This window comes from Rattus norvegicus, chromosome 5 (assembly GCF_021556685.1).
Source record: "Rattus norvegicus strain SHRSP/BbbUtx chromosome 5, alternate assembly SHRSP_T2T, whole genome shotgun sequence".
NCBI classification, from domain to species: Eukaryota; Metazoa; Chordata; class Mammalia; order Rodentia; family Muridae; genus Rattus; species Rattus norvegicus.
The window spans coordinates 168610204-168632135 of NC_141538.1; the positions used below are offsets into that span (position 1 = coordinate 168610204).

The 21932-nt window shown below is 49.3% G+C and overlaps 1 protein-coding gene across 3 annotated transcripts; it reads left to right on the forward strand.

Annotated features, from left to right (window-relative positions):
- The first annotated feature begins 423 nt into the window (after positions 1-423).
- Nol9 (nucleolar protein 9) lies at positions 424-20597 on the forward strand. Of its 3 annotated transcripts, none has more exons than XM_087549510.1 (12): positions 424-899; positions 1870-2089; positions 2350-2477; positions 6491-6626; positions 6740-6830; positions 7347-7444; positions 10758-10919; positions 11768-12068; positions 12636-12747; positions 15571-15748; positions 16597-16730; positions 17417-20597. In XM_087549510.1, the coding sequence occupies exons 1-12, from the start codon at positions 447-449 to the stop codon at positions 17549-17551; spliced, it is 2148 nt and encodes a 715-aa protein (XP_087405636.1). In that variant the 5' UTR covers positions 424-446; the 3' UTR covers positions 17552-20597.
- Positions 20598-21932: the final 1335 nt, after the last annotated feature.

Here is a 21932-nt window from a genome sequence, read left to right on the forward strand (position 1 = left end):
AGTATTCAGACATTCAAAGTGTGAGCTAATCATCACGGTTTAACCTTGTTGTCCAGGATTGTTCCCATCTGCCAGAAGACAAATGTATGCAAACCCAACATATACAAATGGACCGGATTTGCCAATCCTGGAGGGTTTTTTTTTTCTTTTCTGCAAAAAGAAAAAAAAAATCCCAGGTGGATTTCCTGAGAGGTGGCCTGGTGGTTAAATCCAAAGGGGTTTGGCTCCCCCGTCTCCAACCGGCCAGGGTGGGCTTTTGCATAATGTAAATGGGGCTCCGGGTGGGACCTCCAAGCTTCCCTCCTGCAGCTGAGGGGTGAGGTCCCTGATGATGTGCTGCAGACGCCGGCCGGGAGGGGGCGCGAGCCGCACCGCACGTCTTCCGCTAGGGGGCGGGGCGACACGATCTCGCGAGATCGTCCCGCCGGAGGGGTTCCGGGCCAAGTATGGCGGAGTCAGAGGTGATGCTCCGGCGGGTTCCGAGTCGCTCTTCCTGGCAGCGGGTCCGCAAAGCCCGGCCCCATCTCCTCCTCAGCCGTCGGGGCCGTCGCCGGTTTGGGGTCCTCACCCGGGGTGAGCTGCGTCGCCTGCGACGGCGGCTGCTACGGGCGCACGCTTTGGGCGGGGACTGGAAGCTAGGTGTCCCCGCGGGCGCGCACGTGGCGGTAAAGTGCAAAATCCGAACCCGCAGCCGGCCGGGGTCCCGCAGCCAGCCCACGCCGAGCGTCCCGCCCGTGCCCTGCACCCGGGTCGGGTCATGCAGCCTGCTCAATCCCCGAAACCATTCCACGCCCCAAAGCCGGGCCGGGCGCCGGGTCCTAAAGGTGTCGCCGAACATCACCCAACCCACGTTGGACTTAGGCTCGGGCCGCGTGTTGCTGATGCTACCGCCCGGAGAGGTGAGTCGCCCGCGAGACACTGTTGGTGACCTGACCATTACGGTCCTCACTCCTATCCTCAGGATGCAGGTGGGAGGCAAGTCCATCCTCATCCTCCTGCTCCGGACCCTGGAGACCTGCGAGCTATTAATGGGTTGGGTTTAGTGGCACGTAAGCCGCCAGGGTTTCTAGGTGTTGGAAACCATTTAACACTACCATCTCTCACGGGAATGACAGTTACCATTTCTTTCCTCTGTTTATGGGCCGAAAAGACAAAGTAAGTAACTTGCACGAGGTTAGACAGTAGCAAGACAGAACCAGGAGTCAAACGGAAGCAGTCTGACGTGGACTCTGGTGCGGGACATTGCCCCTCTCATGTCCAGAAGTGAAGCCTCAGGAATGAGCATGCTGTTGAGCCTCTTTAAGCATGGGGTGTGAGAGAGTGTTGGGAGCTGCAATGGAGGTACCCTATTTAGGATGAGGTTAAAAACCTGACAGATGTTGGTTACCTAGTGGAGTGGAGTTCGTTTGTTTTTGTTTTGAGTGCGTTCCGCCTGCATTTCTGTACACAAAGCTTGTGCAGTGCTTGAGGAAGCTATTACAGAACATGGGAGCCTCTGAAAACCTCTGTCGTGCAAGGTTGTGAGTCGTCATATGGGTGTTCGGAACCAAGCCCCGGTTCTCCGGTAGGGCAGTCACTGCTTTTATCCACTGAGCATCCTTTGTGGGGCCCCAGTGCTATGTAGTTTGATACTTAGGCATGGGTTTCCTTGTCAAGTGAGGTGACATGCACCCTGAATGCAGGGACGGTTGGATTTTAATGATTGGAAGAACAGCCTGTTCTACATAGTCAGTTCTAGGACAGCCATGGCCTTGAGGCCCTGAATCAAGAAAGAAAAGTCATTTTGATAGGCAAAAGGCAAGTTAAGGTGTTAGAATTCTTCTGTCTTAAGTATCAGTATCCATAGTGTTTTTTTTCTTTCCCTGCTAGGGTTTTACTTTTAGTGGGATCTGCCGCGTGACTTGCATCTATGGCCAGTTGGAAATATATGGCCATATCATCAAACAAGGCCAGCCTCCTCAAGATGTCTTTTCTGTCTACACCCACTCTTACCTGACCATCAATGGGGTTCCCTACTCAGAACCTGAGAAAAGCAAGAAGGGGATCAGAAGGGAGATCCGGGCCCTGCTCAAGCCTTACATGAAACTCGGTAATTGGCTTACACTTCCTGATGATTCTAAGAGAGAGCTTGTTATGTTCTGGATGCTGTGCTCGAAATCCTCACAGGGGCATCGTAAGTTCTTAAAGTTGAAGCCAGTAGGTAGCAGACTTGGATCATGTGTCTCTACCCAAACGTAGAAATGTCAGCTGTACCCAGTGATGCTCTTGACAGACTAGAGCTTAGCAGTTGGGACGAGACCCTGCAGGGTCTCCACTCGTCCCTGAGGTGTCCTGCTCTTCTCTTTGCAGATGACAGAAACTGGGTAGTGCGGTATTTCCCTCCCCTGGGCTCCATTCTGATTCTGGAACGGCTGCAGACTCGCCTTGTGGACTTCTTGAGGACCTATAAGTGCGCCTCATACGTGCTCCTGCAGGAGGTAAATCTGGTGCTCCTTGATCCTTTGCACCAGAGCAGTCAGCTGAGTGGCTATGTAGGGACCTCTCTGAGAATGATCGTCCCCTCTGTCCTGTGAGTGGGGTAGGTGTTCTGGGGAATCGAGTGTTAGCAGGAGATAGTCTATAGAGAGAGATGTATTGTGGGAAAGCACTTGTTGAACACCTGACTGATGTAGGTTCCATCCTGGGTACTCAAGGCAGAAGTGGAGGAGCGTTCCTGGTGTTGTCCTCTGACGTCACATCTGAGTCATGGCATACACTTGGATAGGTGCTTACAACACACTCTGGTGTAACTTGGGAGGGGAGGCAATGGGGTCTAGGCAGCATCAACTTCAGAGGAAGTTAAGGTCAGGGAGGAGTCTGACCAGGGTTGTGGGCATTGCCGTCTAAGGTGGTCTGAGAAAGGGACACGTAAAGAATGAGGATCTGGACCAGACAGGTCTCAGTAGATTGCTGAAGGGTGGCCTCACGATGAGGTCAAGAGGTGGAAGAGAGACTGAAGGGTTCAGAAGGAAAAGACTTTGTCTGACAGGGAAAGAAGGAAGTGAAGCGGATGCTCAGGGCTAAGTGTGCTGAAGCCAGAGTTCAGCAATGCCTGTGGTGAAGGGGAATCCTGAAACAGCCAGCGTGAGTCCTCAGTGGGATGAAAGAGGAGAGAGGAGGCAGGCAGAGGGGACGGTGCTGAGGGAGGAACAGAGAGTTCTGTGTGTGTGTTCATGTGTGTGGTAGCCAGAGGATGCCTTACATTTTGTTACTCAGGAGTTGTCTGTTGAGACAGAGTCTCTGGCTGGCCTGAAGCTTGCCAAGTAGGCTAGGCTGGATGGATGGCATTCACAGCCTGTGTCTGCACCTCCCAGGTAATGGGTTACCAGGCATTTGTTTTGTTTAAATAGTGTTTTTATTTTTATTTTATCTGTCTGTCTGTCTGTCTGTCTGTCTATCTTGCATTTGTTTATTTAGAGACAGGGTTTCTATGTGTAGCCCTAGCAGTTCTGGAACTTGCTCTGTAGACTAGGCTGGCCTTGAACTCACAGAGCTCCTGCAGCCTTCCAAGTTCTGGGATTAAAGATGTGCTCTACCACCAACAGGCTTTAAAGTGATTTTTTCTGTTTATTATTTTATGTGTGAGTATTCGTGTGTACCCTGTGTGTACCTGGTGGTGAACCTCCATATGGGTGCTGAGAATCAAACCCCAGTCCTTTACAAGAACAAGAAGCGCTCTCTTTTTTCCTTTCTTCCTTTCTTTTTTTTTTTTTTTAAAGATTTATTCATTTATTATATATAAGTACACTGTAGCTGTCTTCAGACACACCAGAAGAGGGCATCAGATCTCTTTACAGATGGTTGTGAGCCACCATGTGGTTGCTGGGATTTGAACTCATGACCTCTGGAAGAGCAGTCGGGTGCTCTTAACCACTGAGCCATCTCTCCAGCCCCCTCTTCCTTTCTTTTTAAAGACTTATTTATTTATTTCATGTATGAGCACACTGTAGCTGTCTTCAGACACACCAGAAGAGGGCATCAGATTCCATTACAGATGGTTGTGAGCCACCATGTGGTTGCTGGGAATTGAACTCAGGACCTCTGGAAGAGCAGTCAGTGCTCTTAACCACTGAGCCATCTCTCGGCCTTCTGTTTGTTTGTTGGTTTAAATTAATTTATTTTTTGTTTAATTTTGTGTGAGATGGAATTTTCTGTGTAGTCTCAACTGTCCTGGAACGCCACTCTGTAGACCAGGCTAGCCCTTAACTCTGTCTCTGCCACCTGAGTGTTGGGATTAAATGCCACCCAAGGTTGCCTTGAACAAAGTTTCTCTTCCCTTTTTTGTTTTTTGAAACTTACTCCTCTCATGTGACTCTGGTTGTCCTCAACCTTTTTTTTTTTTTTTTTTCCAGATTTATTCATTTATTATATATAAGTACACTGTAGCTGTCTTCAGACACACCAGAAGAGGGCATCGGATCTCTTTACAGATGGTTGTGAGCTACCATGTGGTTGCTGGGAATTGAACTCAGGACCTCTGGAAGAGCAGTCAGTGCTCTTAACCACTGAGCCATCTCTCCAGCCCTGTCCTCAACCTTTTAAATGCTAATGTTAAGCTTGAAGAGGTAGAGCACTCCTTTTATCCCTGGACTCAATCCAGAGGATGTATTGTGAATTCAAAGCCAGCCTGGTCTACTTTGGGAAGCCAAGACAATGGATTAATAGATGTGTGCGTGCTAAGATTGCTATTGTGCAACAGCCTCCCACAAGACAGTTCATTAGCACAGTAACCAGAGGCCGAATGAGGAGAGGAGCGCACCCTAGAATCCTTTCATGGCTCCGGAGGGGAGCCGAGGAGAAGGGAGGAAAGGGAAGCGGTTGGTTGTGGGTGTGCTTCTGGGATTGTCATCTCCTCCCCCCCCATCCCCCCCCCAGCTGAGGACTGAACCCAGGGCCTTGAGCTTGCTAGGCAAGTGCTCTACCACTGAGCTAAATCCCTAACCCCGCTTCTGGGATTGTTGTTAGGCATTTAATTATGTGGGTGCGCGCAGATGTCTGCAAAGCCTCTGTGGAGGGCAGAGGTGGATCCACTCGACATGGATGCTGGAAACAGCTTCAGTCTTCTGGAGCTAAAAGTCCTCCTAACCTCTGGGCTACCTCTATACACACGTACACACGCACGCACTTTCTGTTGTTGTTTTGGAAGCAGAGTTACTATGTACCTTGATCAGATAGGCCTCAGATTTGCATCCCCTTGGCTCTTGGATTACATAGATTCTACTACCTACGGTGGCTCATGTGGTTAAATTTTATTTACTTCTTTATTTGTGTGGGTTGGGTGCTTGCATGAGGTGTGCATGAAGGAGGCCGGAACTTCCTGTGGAATGTGATCCTCTGGCTCACATTGTCCCCACTCACTGGCTGTACAAGGGCTCTTGCTGAACCTTACAGGTCTTCCCGCTAACCAGCTTTTCCCAGGGTTCCCGTCTCTGCTTCCCAAGAACTGAGATTACAAGCAGCCACCACATCTCCTTAGCTCTTCATGGGCACTGGGGATTTGAACACTGGTCCTAATAACTAGAGTTTTAACCAGTGTACCATCTCCCTAGCCCTTTGTGTGACTGTATTCTGAAGAGGTTTCTGTTTTCATTTATGTCTGTGAATGCCATTTTCAGATGGCATCAGATTCCCTAGAGCACAGCTGACTGTGAGCTGTCTGACATGGATCTGGGCCTCTGCATGATCAGAAATCACTCTTAGCCACTAAGCTCCTCTTCAACTTTTTTATTTTAAAGATTTACTTACTATATAAGTATGATGTTGCTGTCTTCAGACCAGAAGAGGGCAGCAGATCCTATTACAGATGGTTGTGAGTCACCATGTGGTTGCTGGAAATTGAACTCAGGACCTCTGGAAGAGCAGTCAGTGCTCTTAACCTCTGAGCCATCTCTCCAGCCCCATCATCGACTCTTGATTACATTTTTATCCTCCACAGGAGGAACTCTAGTTGTGGGAGGCACCCAAGGCAGGAACGCCGCCCTTGATTACACTGAGCTGCTGGTTGCATGACAGGTGTTTGTGGGAGGTTCCTTCCTCCTCTTCGGCTTGGTGAACATCTTTCACCCTTGCCTCCCGTCAGCAAGCTCTTACCCTCTGTAGTTTCTGTCTGCTTCTGGCAGGCCTCAGTGAAACACACTACCCTTTCCTCTTCAGCTCCGGTCCCATGTGCTCTGGTTCTGGCCTGTGTTTCCAGGCCTCTCTGAGCTTTTCCCACTGTCTCATGCCTTCCTTATCTCGAGAGGCAGCCTAAGCGAGGTGTGGGCTGAGGAAACAGACTTGCACTTGAGAAGGAACATGGTGCTGGTGGTGCAACATGTGATTTCGGGGTCTGAAAAGAAAGGAACCAAGTTTTTTAGTTCATGACATATCTATATGATGCTAATTAACTTAGAAGCAAACAAACGTGCGTTCGTTGAAGACTTCCCTTACAGTTTCAATTGTTATATTTCAGAACATTCTTGTTCGGGATAATTCTGAATTTGTAGCTCTGAATAAAATTGGCATCAGAAGACAGAAAAGGAAGAAAGGCATTTGCTTGAGTGAGAGCGGACTTTGTGCCCTGGAAGAGTTAATCAGCGTGTCCTGTGGTGAGTGTTGCCTGTTGCAAACGCCCGAGTCCCTGAGGCCTCAGTCACTGCTCATGACTAGAGTCCGAGGACTGGCTCACACCAGGGCTCACTGTTTGTTTTACCTGCAAAAGTAGATGGCTGCCCTGTCATCCTGTTGTGTGGCGCTTGTGACATTGGAAAATCAACGTTCAGTAGAATACTGATTAACCACTTATTAAATAGGTAAGCTCGCTTGTGTTTTCATTGGTCATCTGGGCATGAAGTGAGATTCAAATGGAGAAACTCAGTTTTGTTTGATCTTCTAAGGTGTGGTGGTCTCACTCTCTAGACCAATCTGGCCTTGGTGATTCTCCTGCCTCAGCCTCCCCACTGCTGCGATTACAGGCATGAGCCACCATGCCCAGCTTGATGGACAGACTTGAGTTGGGGGTGTGTTTAGCTCTGTGTTGTCGGCTGGGCCATGGCTCTCTGCAGTGCGGTAAGCCTGCCTCACTCCTGACTCTGATCTGCAGCAGAGGGTACTTGGTCTCCATCTGTGCTGGCCCAGGTTATCCCCAGGCTCAGGGCTGGTCCCAGTGCTAGTTTGTAGAATACCCTGATGTTGTGAATGGCACAAGGCCCTCGCCTTTTGGAGTACAACAGCTACAAGGCCGCACAGGATGATGATACTTGTGTGTTACAAATTGTCCCACAGAGGAAGGCTGGCTGAGACCTGTCTCTCTCTCTCACCATTTTCAGCATTCCTGGGGTTGACTATCTGGAATGTGATCTGGGGCAGACAGAGTTCACTCCTCCTGGCTGTATTTCTTTACTTAACATCACAGAACCACTTCTGGGTAAGTATTCCATGTTCTTAATGTCTCAGGCTACTCACAAAGTTCTGTGTACAATGAAAAATATGCAGAGGAAATCACTCTGCCTCAAGCTTCCACAGCACACTTGAGCATGTTTATACTTTAAGAAATAGAAATATTGGGTTGGGGATTTAGCTCAGTGGTAGAGCGCTTGCTAGACAAGCGCAAGGCCCTGGGTTCAGTCCCCAGCTCTGGAAAAAAAAAAAAGAAAGAAAGAAACAGGAACTTGCATTTAGAGTGAGTTCGCTGTGTGCAGAAATATTTTATGTAAAATTTTTGAGAAATTTTTATGTGCATGGTGTTTCACTTGTGTGTGAGTCTGGGGTTTCTGGATCCCCTGTAACAGGAGTTACAGACAGTTGTGAGCTGCCATGTGGGTGCTAGGAATTGATCCCAGAGCCTCTGGAAGAACAACCAGTGCTCTCAACTGCTCCACCATCTCTCCATCTACTCTTATCTGCTAATCACTTAGTTGCAGTTTACTCTAGTTCTGTCCCCAGGATTTATCTGTTTAGTCTTGGACATGGCTCACTCAGTCTGGCTGTTCACTATGGTCTAGGCTAGAGAATGCATCAAACTTAATCTCAGACCAAGGAGGCAGCTTGATGGATGAAGACCACCTTAGGTTCCTCCTTTTCCATGTGGCTGTGTGCCCTCCTGATGCATGTTTGCGGCCTGCGGTTCTGCCCATCCAGCTATTGAGTGCTTGGAGTGAACCGTGCACATGTTTCATGGCTCGTTTGTGGAGATGAGGAACTTTGAAGAGTTTTTACTTCCAACCTTGGAGGCAGTGTCTCTTACTTTTCTGCTACTGCCCCACATATCCAGACTAGCTAGCCTGCAAGCTTTTAGGCAATGCTCACCTCCTCAACCCCTTCTCCTGGAGTCCTGGGGTGCAGATGCTTGGGCAGCACCTTTCCCCACTTACTGTGAAACCGACTGTGGGGGTCTTTATTTTGGCTGCTGTGAACATTGCTGCTGCCCTAGGCACAGTGGATAAGCACACAGTCCAGACCCAGCTTTCACGGCAGTAATGTGAGTGTAGAGATGTGCAGTTGCTGGGTAACATGAAAGTCTGTTGCCACCAGCAATGCACGGTGCCATTAACTGACTCTCTTGGTTCTTGCCAGTGGTGGTTATTTTGATTACAGACCCCCACACAGGCGTGAAGCAGGACTTGAAGCAGGGTTTGGGGCTTTGGTTTGTGTTTCCATGACTTTTTTTTTTTTTTTTTAAAGATTTATTTATTTACTTAATGTATATAAGCACACTGTAGCTGTCTTCAGACACACCCAACCCCATTACAGATGGTTGTGAGCCACCATGTGGTTGCTGGGAATTGAACTCAGGACCTTGAGAAGAGCAGTCGGTGCTCTTAACTGCTGAGCCATCTCTCCAGCCCCGTGTTTCCATGACTGTTAACATTGAGTGTCTTCCTCTTGAGAATTTATATTGTCTATCAGTGTGTATTGGCCACTTCTGTGGCCTTTGGTGTACTTCTCTATTGACTGGCCAGGCTGGACTTATCTTATGTATATGAAGACACTGTAGCTGTCTTCAGACACCAGAAGAGGGCATCAGACCCCATTACAGATGGTTGTGAGCACCATGTGGTTGCGGGGAATTGAACTCAATCTCTGGAAGAGCAGTCAGTGTTCTTAACCACTGAGCCATCTCTCTAGCTCTATTAATATTTTTTTAAACTGTTTTGAGGCAAGGTTTCTCTTTGTGTGTTCCCTGGCTGTCCTGGACCTCACAAGAACCACCTGCTTCTGCCTCCTGAGTGCTAGGATTAAAGCATTGATCAACATGTCTAGAACACTGTTTTTAAATTTTATATTTGGTTTTGTTTTTAAGATTTATTTATTTATGTATATGACTACACTGTAGCTGTCTTCAGCCACACCAGAAGAGGGCATTAGATCCCATTATAAATGATTGTCAGCCACCAAGTGCTTGCTTATTTTGAATGGGAGTTAGGTACAAGTGTTTTGGCACATATACATACACTCATGGAAATCTAATGATAGATCGTGGAGTCAGATCTTCCCATGTAGGTTCTGGGAACTGAACACTGGCCATTAGCTTTATTTAATGATTTGTACCATCAGATTTATGTGTCTGTAGAGGAGAGAGTTGTGAGCACATGCGTGCAGGTACCCCTGTAGGTCAGAAGAGGGTTTCATAGTCCCCAAAGCTGGAATGAGAGGTGATTATCAACCCCTTGATGCTGGATACTGGGAACCAAAATCAGCTCCACTGTGAGAGTGCTTGTGTACCAGGGGGCTGGAGAGACGGCTCAGTGGTTAAGAGCACTGACTGCTCTTCCAGAGGTCCTGAGTTCAATTCCCAGCAACCACATGGTGGCTCACAACCATCTGTAATGGGATCCGATGCCCTCTTACGATGTGCTTGAAGAAAACTACTGTGGATGTACAATGGATGGATGGATGGATGGATGGATGGATGGATGGATGGACGGACGGACGGACGGACAGACAGACAGACAGACAGATAGATAGATAGATAGATACAATGGATGGATGGATGGATGGACGGACGGACGGACGGACAGACAGACAGACAGACAGAATCTTTAACATTAAAGTATGTACCACTACTCGGCAAGGGGTTATTAAAAGGTTATTAATTAAATTTTCAACAGACTCCAAGCCCCAAAAGGTTCATAGTTGTGTCCCAAGTGCCCAGAACAAATAGAGTCCTGTCAGAACATGATTGGAATTCACTTACCTCCATGAAATTGGGGGTATTTTTGGTGGTTTGAGAATTCCTATTATGTTTGTCAGAGTTGGCAAGGACACAAAATCCTGGCCACTAGTTTGTGGCCATGGCATGTGCTTGGCTGTGCTGTTTATGGAACCTCCAAGAACTGTGGCTCTCAACCAACACACATGCGCACACACACACACACACACAGACAGGGGATCCTGACCCCCCTTCCCCCCACAGTGTTACATATTAGATATTTACATTACAATTCATAACAATAGCAAAATTACAGTTATAAAGTAGCAACAAAAATAGTTCTGTGGGGGTTGGGGATTTGGCTCAGTGGTAGAGCGCTTGCCTAGCAAGCACAGGCCCTGAGTTCGGTCCCCAGCTCCGAAAAAAAGAATAGAAAAAAAAAATAGTTCTGTGGTGTTTGGGGTCACCTCCAAGGCAAGGAACTGTACTAAAGGGCCATAGCACTAGAAAGGTTTCTAACCCTGATCCAGAGTTGAGAGGTCGTAGACAAGTGCTTGGTTATTAACTGCCCCTGTTCTCATTTTCCTAGGACCCCCTTATACCCACCAGAGGAAGCCACAGAAGATGGTGTATTTTGGGAAGACGAACTGTCACAATGAATATGAGAATTACATTGAGATAGTAAAATACGTATTCAGAGATTATAAAAGAGAGTTTCCACTTATCATCAACACTATGGGTTGGGTGTCAGGTAAGCTGTGTGCACACGTTTACAGGCTGTGCTGTGGTCTATCCATCCGTATATGCAGACTGTGGTGCTCAGATGAGGGTGAGCATGGGAACCTCTAACTGAGAGCAGCCCTGAATATCTAATCCTCCTGTGGGCTCCCAGTGCAGAGAACATAGGCGTTCGTCATGACATTGCACCATGCGTGCTGCTTAGGATCGAACCTAGGACCTCCAGCACGCTCAACCATAGCTCCAAGTTCCAGGACTTTTGAATTGTTGTTTAATCTGTATAGAGAATCTCTTAGAAGCTGTACCTGTCAGTAAAAAAGCTGATGGCTTATGAGCAGAGGCAGGAAATAGGAGGTGGGACACTGGCAGGAAGAGAGGGGCTTCTGGGAAGTAGTGAAAATAAAAGATTAGAGGGAGATGCTGAGGAAGACCCTAAGGAAGAAGTGGGTTGGGACTGAAGGAGAGGTAACTGACCGTGCGGAAGACAGAACAGTGTGAATGGGTTAAAAGCTGTGAGCTCGTCATTGAATGAGCCAAAGCTACGGCCAATGCGTTTATTAATAAGTAATCAGCCTCAGAGCGGTCAGTCTGGGAGCAGGGGCTGGAAGGAAAACCACTGATTGTGTGTGTGTGTGTGTGTGTGTGTGTGTGTGTGTGTGTGTGTGTGTGTGTAGTTTTCTTTTGCTCTGTAGACCAGGCTGGCCTCAAACTCAGATCTACCCTGCCTCTGGTGTGCACTGCCACTGCCTGCAGTGCCCATGGAAACCAGCAGAGGTGGCAGATGTTGTCAGGTGTGCACATGCTGCCTGGCCGTGCCCTCTGTTTAGTGCTTTACCTGTGCCTGTGGCATCTTCCCCACAGGTGACGGGCTGCTGCTGCTCGTCGACCTCATCCGAGTGCTTTCCCCCAACTATGTCGTTCAGTTGACTTCTGACCGCAGTGAGCCAATGCAGCCTCTCACCTCCGAATTCGTGGAGCTCACAGATGGCCTGTATACAAAAAGCAAGATCAAAAGATACCGAGGTTTTGAAATTCCAGAATTTGGAGACAGTTTGGGATTTGCTGAGGAAGAGAAAGAGTCTAGTCCAGTTCCCGTCTTCACTGGACATATATTGCTGACTGTTTACTCAGAATTCTTAAGTAGTAAAAATGAAAAAAACAGGTAAGTGCAGAGTCACTTGGAAGGACGCCGTCCTGCAGCAGCCAGATGCTTGGGCGTGGGGGTCTCCGAGCCGGTCATGGTGGCTCTTGCAAGTCATCCCAGCACTGGGGAGGCAGAGATGGGCATCATGGGTTCAAGGCTAGCCTATAGTACTCCGTGAAGCCCTATAGACAAAGAGAATAACCCTGCTATGGTTTTCAGGTTTACTATGGCTTGCTTGTAAAGGAGAGTGGTTCCCAGCAGAGCACACAGCAGGGTTTCAGGTGGAGATTGCAGTGTGCGCGTGCGTGCGTGCGTACGTGCAGGTATTGTACAGGCCATTTAACCAGGGTCTTGGACTAGTCGACAGTCCCTCCAAACTGAACCACATGTCCAACCCTAGGGTTTGGGAATATCCTGAGAGAGCAGCTTCTAGTGTTGCCTGATGTGTGCTTTCCCTGGGACACTGTTGTGGGTGTGGTCGCTGGGACACTGTTGTGGGTATAGTGGCATGCTCTGTCACTGTGGTGCTGTTGTGGGCATGGTTGCTGTCATTCTCTACTCAGGGTGCTCTGCTCTGCTTTTCAGGGGCAAATACAACAGGATTTTTCGAGATCTGGCGGTGTTGGGCTACCTTAGCCAGCTGATGCTTCCAGTGACAGAGCCACTTTGTCCTTTGCACAGCCTGACACCCTATCAGGTAATCGAGCTGGGGGGCAAATTCTCTTATACTGATGTGGTGCTTGAGGCTTCTGAGTCGCGGTGAGCGCCTGTCTGCTCCTGCGTCACTCTTCACTTGCCTATTCTCAAAATTGCCCTGTGGTCTGGGCTCTGATGCTGTCCCCATTTTTCAGATGGGGAGACTAAGGAACAGGGAGGCTAGGTTGTCTGGAAGATGCAGAGCTGGCATTTGGTCCTCGGTAGGCGGGCCTCAGTGTCTGTCATGTATTGTAGTTTCATGACAGCAATAACTTATCTGATCTGGTGGCTGCCCCAGAATAGCACTTCCAACTAGTGGTACCTGCTGCCTTAGGAGGTCTCTGGATGCTGTAGGGCTCTGAGCCTTTCTGGCAGTACCTGGTACCTAGAGCACCTCCTGTGGGCCTAGTTACTCGTGTCAGGTTCCAACACCAAAGCATCTACTACATGGAGTGCAGGCTGCTAGGAATTGGGGGAAACCAATATTGTATTAGGATCTAGGGTGATGGATGGAGATGGTGTCAGGTGATTGAACCCAGAGCCTTCCCATGATGTGGGAACACTCAGCCTACACCTCCCATGCATGTCTGCATGCACACAAGCACGCGTGTGCGCGCGCATGCACAGAGTCACGGAGTCTCAGGTTACTTTCCATTGCTGTGTCAAAACACTGGCCATGACAGCTTATAACCGGCAGAGGTTAATCGGCTGGGCTCACTGTTTCAGAGGCTTACAGTGAAGGCAGAACAAAGGCAGGGTGGAGCAGCAACCGAGACCTGGCGTCTCGGTTCACTCACTGGGAAGTATGCAAGCCTTTTTTTTTTATTTAAAGATTTATTTTATATATGAGTCCACTGTAGCTGTCTTCAAACACACCAGAAGATCCCATTACAGATGGTTGTGAGCCACCATGCGGTTGCTGGGAATTGAACTTGGGACCTCTGGAAAAGCAGTCAGTGTTCTTATCTGCTGAGCCATCTCTCCAGCCTCCAAGTATGCAAGTCTTAATACCTCAAAGCCCATCCCCCAGAGACACCTCCTAATCCTTCTGAAACAGTTCCACCATCTGGGGACCAAGCATTCAAGCTTCTGAGTTTGTAGGGCCCTTCTCACCCACACCATCAGCGTGACAGACAGACACACACAATGTCAGTGTTTTGTCTTAAACCAGGAAGCATTTGCTTTGAAGACAAAGCAATTAGTGTCATCACACATCTCTACTGTAGAACAAGAGCTCCCGGTGCTTCACACGGGAGAAAACTTGGGACATAATTACCTGGATATGCCAAAAAAAATGTCACTTGGTGTTTGTGTCTGTAGGAACAGAGGGAGGTGGCAGGTAGCTGTGCCCTAGAGCCTGTGCTCTGCTCTTGTGTTTCTGAGGTGTGCAGTGGAACTGAGCTTTGCTACTGGGTGGGTTTTTCTCCTCCCATCCTCTGTCTTCCCCTCCCCCAGGTTACCTCCTATCATTAGGTAAGAGAGAGAGAAGGACAACGGGGAGAGAGGAGACAGAGAGATCCTTGAGTCTGATTTCTTGTTTCTTTGAGCAAGACCTACTAACAAACACAACCAACCCTGCTCTCAGGGCCTAGTACTTACACAGCCACGAAAAGTTCCCAGAATTCTCCGTCACAGGATCTCATTCACACGATCTTACTGCGGCTGGCAAACCACCCTCTTAGCTGCTGTGGACAGTCCTAAGCAGCCCCATGGCCCCACACCACACCTGAGATTAAAGCAAAAAACACAGTATTAAGGGATTTCAGAAGTGTCACCACGCTGACATGTGGCTCATATTCTAGATCACGACAAAGCCTGAAGATGTGGGAGGTTTGCTTCTGAAAAGAAGGAAACCAAGAATGCCAGTTCACACTCGGCCAAGCGGAGTAGTAAATGCTGCAGACACAGAAGGGAAGCTGAGTGGAGGCTGCTACCAAGACCTTTAGTGCAGCCCCGGGGCCCTGTGACCCTGACCTTCCTCCGTGACTCATTCCTGAGCAGCTTTCCCCAATCCATCTACAAAAAGCTGTCCTGAAAGCCTACAACTGACACTTAGTGCTGCTGGCCTTGCCTGTGGTTCATTCTGGTTTAAGTGAGGGAAGAAGAATGAGGATAGGACAGGAGTCCGGGAAGAAGGAAACATAGGCCTGGCTGCCTCGAACTTCAGGTCCTTCTGCCATGTACCATGAGAATCGGCATGGACCACCTCACCCAGTGCTCTGTGGTGCTAGGGCTTCCTACATTGTAGGCCAGGACTCCATCAACTGAGCCATCCCCTAGTTTGTGCTTTCAAACCCCTAGCTGGATGTGATGGCATGTGCCTACCACCCCAGCCCTGGGGAAGATGGACACAAGATGGCTGGGGCTTGCTGGCTGGGCAGTCTAGCCAAGTCAGCGGGCTTTAGGTTCAATAAGAGACCCCTTTTCTTAGAAGAAAACAATGGGAACCTGGGATGATGCTCTGTTGGATTTTGTTTTGAGGCAGGCTGGTCTACATGTTGAGTTCTAGGCAAGCCTGGGCTACATAGTAAGACTGTCTGCAAAAGAACCATGTGACTTTAAACACCACAGAGAGTGATGGAAGTGGTCATACCCACACTTACTCTGACCACACATGCGTATACTCAGCATCTACACATGTGAGCACACACAAACACATACAACATACTTAAGAGTCTTTTAAGTCAGCCGTTGTAGTCCATGCCTGTTAATCCGTGATCAGGAGGAGCCTAAGGTAGTAGACTGTCCATTTGAGGTCTGAGGAAGGCGCGTCTCCATACGGTAGAATTTAACGAGAGGTGCACATTTTCGTTGTATTCTCCAGGTCCCCTTCAATGCAGTTGCTATCCGGGTCACGCACGCCGACGTTGCACCTACCCACATACTGTACGCTATGAATGCCAGCTGGGTTGGCCTTTGCAAGATTGTGGATGATATGAAAGGCTACACTCGGGGCCCCATTCTGCTGGCCCAGAACCCCATATGTGACTGTTTGGGCTTTGGTGAGTGAACAGTAAACAGTGCCTTCTCCTTCACTCTCCTCCGCTGGTGACAACAGACTTTCTGTGTGATGCTGTAGTATTTGGTTCTAGACAGAGAATCACCTTTCGCTGGAGAAATTAATGTCCTTCTCTGTGCTACTGTATGTGGGGTCATATTTTTTTTAACCTACGTCACATTCTGTTAGCCTTTTTCAGTCCTTCACGGCTGTGGGATGTCCAAATTCTTTGAATGGCACTTTCTTAAAATTTATTTTTAGATAGGCATTGTGACTTACTTCAGGAGGCCACAGGCAAGTGAGTCTCCTGTTTGAGGAGACTCTTGGACAGCAAGGGCTATGTAGACCCCTGTCTTAGAAAACCAAAAGTCATTTTTAATTACGTGGGTGCGATTGGGTTCCTAGCGCTGCCATCGCAGCTGGTTGGTGTGAGCTGCCTGAAGTGTGTGCTGGGAGCTGGGCTTATGGAGGATGAGCAGGTGCCCCTTTTCCTGCTGGGCCACCTCATCAGCTCCATGGCTGCACATGGTATTCTGAAAGTAAGACACTGGGTCTTAAAACCCCTGACTTCAGTCCTTGTGTCTGTGTTTTGTGTCTGCATCATATGCCTGGTGCTCTCAGAGGACAGAAGTGGGCATCAGACCCCATGGGAGTAGAGTTCCAAGTCACCATGTGGGTTCTAGAAATGGAACCCGGATCCTTTGGAGGAGCAGCAAATGCTCTAAACTGCCGAGCCATATATTCACCCCCAAAATTCAAAAGTAAACCTCTTAATGTCACCTTTGACCTTCAGTTCTCTGTGGTTGAAATGTGTCCCTTTGCAGAATGGCTGACCCTGCTCTGTGTCTTAAGGTATCTGCAGAGGCATTGACATGGACAAGCGGCTGTACCACATCCTCACCCCTCTACCACCAGAGGAGTTAAGAACTGTGAACTGTCTGCTGGTTGGCACCATTTCCATTCCACATTGTATTTTCAAGAATCAGGTGAGTTGACAGGAATAGGCCTGCAGGGAACCTGGGCGGGTGAGACTGAGCTCGGTCGAGGCATTGGGGCCTTGTAAGACATACACTTTTTTTTTTTTTTTTTTTTAAGATTTATTTATTTATTTTATATGAGTGCACTGTCGCTGTCTTCAGATGCACCAGAAGAGGGCACCGGATCCCATTACAGATGGTTGTGAGCCACCATGTGGTTGCTGGGATTTGAACTCAGGACCTCTGGAAGAGCAGTCGGTGCTCTTAACCACTGACCCATCCTCCAGCCCAAGACATACACTTCTTTTACTCTTTTTGTTTTTTGGTTCTTTTTTTCGGAGCTGGGGACCGAACCCAGGGCCTTGAGCTTCCTAGGCAAGCGCTCTACCACTGAGCTAAATCCCCAACCCCTACTCTTTTTTTTTTTTTTTTTTTTTAAATTTCCATTTTATGTGCATTGGTGTTTGCCTGCCTGTGTGTGTATGCGCGCATGGGTGCGTGCGTGAGAGGATTAGTTGTGAGGTTCCGTGTGGTTGCTGGGAATTGAACCCCAGCCTCTGGAAGAGCAGCCAGTGCTCTTAAGCACTGAGCCATCTCTGCAGCCCTGTTGGACACACACTTCATTCTGTGGTTTAGATGGCACACAGTTCCTTGTGGACAGGTCTCAATGCTGTTGCTTTATATTTCTGTTTCAGCCTGGGACTGAAGGGACAGTTCCTTATGTCACCAGGGATTATAATTTAAAACTTCTTGGAGCATCAGAGAAAATTGGGGAGAGAGAGTATAGAAATATACTACCTAGACACAAATCACGGCAAAGAAGAAAATGAAGCCTGGGTGTACAGAGAGACTTTCGCCTCGACACATTGTCCCCGAGCCTAGAGTCAGCAGACTGAGCGGGCTGTGTGGCTGCTGACCTCGTGCCCATGCCCAGTGTTCATATAACTGGAAAATGTGCTGTGGTAAGAGTCATTCAAGCCCCTTCGTTTTTTTCCCCTCTAAGACATGGAGGGCCTCATATAGCTCAGACTGGCCTCAGTACTCTGGTCCTCCTGTCTCACTGTCCAAGGGCTGCGCATCCGGCTTTTGGTCTCATACTTGGCCCAGACCTTGCCGACTGGTTGTCCTGGGTGTGTGGTGCTCCTGGAGAGCTGGGAAGCATTGAAGAAAGCTGTGATGTCCTCCAAGAAGACCAGGGCCACAAAAGTGTGCCTAGAAACTGAGTAGCAGGCTGACCACAGGTTCTCGGGTGCAGTGTACGGACTGGCAGGGACCTGAGCAGGCTCAGTGGCCGTGAGTAAGAGGCTTACTCCGTTGAACCTTGTGGACCTTAGCACCCCAGTGTGGCGGCTCATTGGCCTGATCCTTTGATGCTTGCCATCGAATCTCCCAATGCTGCAATCAAGTGTTAGAGGACGGTACGTCGTCTTGTTAATTTCTGGGTCTTTAATCATGAGGCTTTATGTTGAAGAACTTGCTCTGACATTCAGAAAGCCTCACGTTAGTTAAAGAAATCCATGGTTCCCTAATTCTGGGGATGTTCTGACAGGCCTTGAGGCTGTAGATACGTCAGAAAGCCTCCATGTTAGTTAAGGAAATCCATGGTTCCCTAATTCTGGGGATGTTCTGACTGAGAATGTTCTGACAGACCTTGAGGCTGAGATACTACCATGGGCCCACCAGCCTGGGACAGGCACACATATGCCTGGCTTGGGCAGACCTTTGCTATCAACGATTTCTTCTAAGGCCCCAGAGGCCACTGCAAGTGGATGTTGCAATCCGGAGTGACTGGGTCGGGTCATTTTTGTGGTTGCAAAGCAGGACCCTGAGGAGCCTCTTGGGCTGGCATGATGGATCTGACAAGACTCCACCTTGCATGGAATCAGGAAGGACCAAGGCTATGGAAGGCTCACAACATTGATTGTCTCCGTCTTGTCTGTAGTCATAGGAGTGTGGCCAGTCTCCTCTGCTTGGCGCCATCTTTGTGGTGGCCTCAGCATCTGAAAATCCTCCGAGGAGGCAGAGCTGCCTCTTCTGGATTAGTCGGATTCCCTGTAGATCACTCGGGCTCACAACTACTCCCTGCCCCACCCCCAACACCATCTCTGTCTCACTTGAGCTTGTGGTGAGCCTTTGCAGAGGGGAGGAGCTCTTCCTGCCCAGGCACTCTCTGGGCTCCTGATCCTCGAGCCTCTGCTTCCTGGGTGCTCAGATCACAGGTGTGTGCCGTCTTAGCCTTGCGGACAGTTTTAAGACAGCCTTGGTCACCTTCATCTCCCTCCCCGGGTCTTCCTGTCTTCACAATAAAGATCCCAAGTCCAGCTCTCCAGTCTGCATTTTCCCTAAAGGGTGAACTTTATTAGCTTTTAAATGCTGACCTTGTCAGTCTCCACCAGCCAGCAAGGGCCCGTGTCAGCAATAGAGGGGGCTGTGGGCACTGGCCCGGTGCCTGTGAGGAGTAGAGGCCTCTGCCCGGATTCCCCGAGGGGAGATCTTTCTTTGGATGCCTGGCTTTGGTGAGACCTGGAACAGCTAGCTGTCTGTCCATGCGATTATGGTATCAGCATTTGGGGCGGGGTTTTGGCTCTGCCATCTTTAGGGGGGTGGGGGGTTGTGTTTGGATACAGGATCTTGCCATGAACAGGCTGACCTCAGACAGACTCCTGCATGGTCCTTCTGCCTCAGTTTCTCAAGTGCTGGAATCACTGTGTTCCGTATGCGTGGTTTCTGTTTAGATATTCTGGTCCACTGTAGTCTTTATGCACACACTTATTTTAAAAACACCACTGAGCCATGAGACACAAAACCCCAAGTTGCCAGTCCTGTGGCTCCTTAAGAGTCACACCTTACAGCCTTATCCTGGGTTGGGGATTTGGCTCAGTGGTAGAGCTCTTGCCTAGCCAGTGCAAGGCCCTGGGTTCGGTCCCCGGTTCCAAAAAAAAAAGTCAACCTTAGGAGTTGTTATCCTGTTGTGGTCATCACTGGGGATTCAAGACCCAAGAAAGCGACAGTGCAGAGTCTGTAGGAGCAGGCTGGGTGCCTTGGATTGACTGCTCCAGAGTCTGGACAGAGGGGAGGGAGGAAGGTGGCCACATCCTCCACCTGGATCTCTTTAATAAGAGCTTCTGACTTGGGGTTTCTCCCTGGTTCATGACGTGGAAATCAGATGATGTTAACCTACTAGATACACAGGTGAGAGGAGCTGCTGGATGGACCCAGGGCCTCATCTCACCCAGACACCCACCACACTGAGGCAGGGACACACAAGCCCCCTCCAGGCTGTGGTCTTGATCCACTTTCTATCCTGTCTCTTACTCTTGGCCCAGGAGCCTAGAGCTCATTGCTAACCCGGGTGCTAACCCGCGTGCCGGGTCTGTAGGCGTCCACCTCCTCTTCTAACCTCCTTACCATTCTTTGTTGGTTAGCTGTGGATGGCGGCATGGTGGGTGAGACGTGGCACCATGCTGTTGGAGCTGAGTGAGCCATATTTTACCACCTAGGAGGGCTCTGCCTGGTGTCAGTTTCCTTCTCCGTGTCACAGAGAGATGAATGAGATTGTCTATAAACAGCCCTGCCAAGGCCCTCCCCTCTTAGCCTGTCTCTTGTGGTTGCAAACTCTTCGAAGGCATCAGGGTTGTGTCCCTTGAGAAGGGTGTTACACACATGTCCTCACTGGCAGGTGAAGATCACTGACAGGCAGGTGCCTTGGTTGCCACTGATAAACTACATCCTCAACCCTTCCCCCCTCCCCACATACTGCTTTAAAAACTGTGGCCCCTGAGTGCCCACTGCATAGGTGCCACTGTGAATCTTGTAAGAGTCACACCCAACTCCATGTAAGTTAATAAAGTCATTCTCCACAGTGTGTGGCCCCTAGCCTCTCATCAGCCATGAGCTTGATCATTCCAGTTTCTGAGAACGGGTGGACTGTTCTGTTGAGATCTCTGTGTAACCCGGGCCAGCCCAAGACTGGCTCTATAGACCAAGCTGCCTTTGAACTGCCTCTGCCTCTGCCTCTGCCTCCGCCTCCCCAGTGCCGGAAGTAAAGGTGTGAACCCAGGACTAGAGGCGTGACTCAATAGTCATGAGTGGAGTGGTGCTGTTTATACGGAGGATCTGGTGAGCTGCCATGTGAGTGCTGGGGGTTGGACCCAGGTTACAGTGACACCTGAACTGGCCTTCGCAAGAGATTTCTTCAGAAAGTAGCCCAAGGCAGCTCTGGTTTTCCCTGACTTGCTGTGCCCTAGCAAGCAGAACCAGACTTTGCTGATAGGCCCAGGCTCAACAGCAGCTAAAAGAAAGAAGGGGGCCATCTGTGCTGAGGGAGGAAAGGCATGTGAGAGACCTGCAGGGCCTGTTTGGAAAGGCCTCGCACAGTTAAATGCCCCCAAGCCCTTCAGGAAAGAGCAGCTGGAGGACGGGCAAGGGCACAAACTGAAAGGAGATTCACCCAGGCATACGGTGCCTGAATCGCACATGCCAGGGCTGAGTAAGCAAAGCCTTGGGGATCAACAAATACAGCTAAAGTGGACAGACCAGAGACTACTCTGGGAAGTCGAGTTGTCATGGCTTCCAGCCCGCTGTCCTTGGAACAGTCACTGGCTAGAGTTCTAATGCTCTTGAACATGGTAGTTTCTGGGCTGTGACCAGCTCTGCCAAGTATAGAAGAGACACCCAACTCCTGGGCTGTTCTCACCAAGCAGCCCAGCAAGGTATCTGCTGCTGGCCATGGGATCAAAGAGAGAAGGTTCTCCCTACCGTCACTTTCTAGGAAAGGAATGGGAGGTACCTGGGAAGCCATAAGTTCAGGAGTCTACATATACTATTCTTAAAATACACTGCGCTCAGGAGACCAGTTTTGGAAGGTACCATGTTGGCAGAACCGAGAGCCCTTGTGTTTTTCTTCTGTGCAGGCAGATTCTTCTGGAGAAGTTAAGGGCTGGTGTTTGGGGTAGAAGTCCTTCAGTTTTGAGATCATAGGTAGGCAGTAAGGGCATGTGGTTGGAGGGCCCAGTGGAGCATCAGCTCGAGCCTACCAAAGTCTGATTTCCACCTTGTAGCTGACTCTGGCCCTCATTCAGAAGCTGGCAAGTCTGATTTCTTTTTTTTCTGATTCTTTAGAAAGAAGGCTTGAGGGAGTGGAGTAAGTAGAAGCAACATTCCATGGTTGCCAAGTTGTTCTAGATGCTGTCAAACCTGCATAGGGCTGGA

What these genes read in the sequence shown, in the direction of transcription:
- Nol9 (XM_087549510.1), top strand. Translation starts at nt 447, where the DNA reads ATGGCGGAGTCAGAGGTGATGCTCCGGCGGGTTCCGAGTCGCTCTTCC. An exon ending in CAAGCCTTACATGAAACTCG is followed by an intron (nt 2,090 to 2,349) that starts GTAATTGGCTTA and finishes TTCTCTTTGCAG; the next exon opens with ATGACAGAAACTGGGTAGTG. An exon ending in AGTAAAAATGAAAAAAACAG is followed by an intron (nt 12,069 to 12,635) that starts GTAAGTGCAGAG and finishes TCTGCTTTTCAG; the next exon opens with GGGCAAATACAACAGGATTT.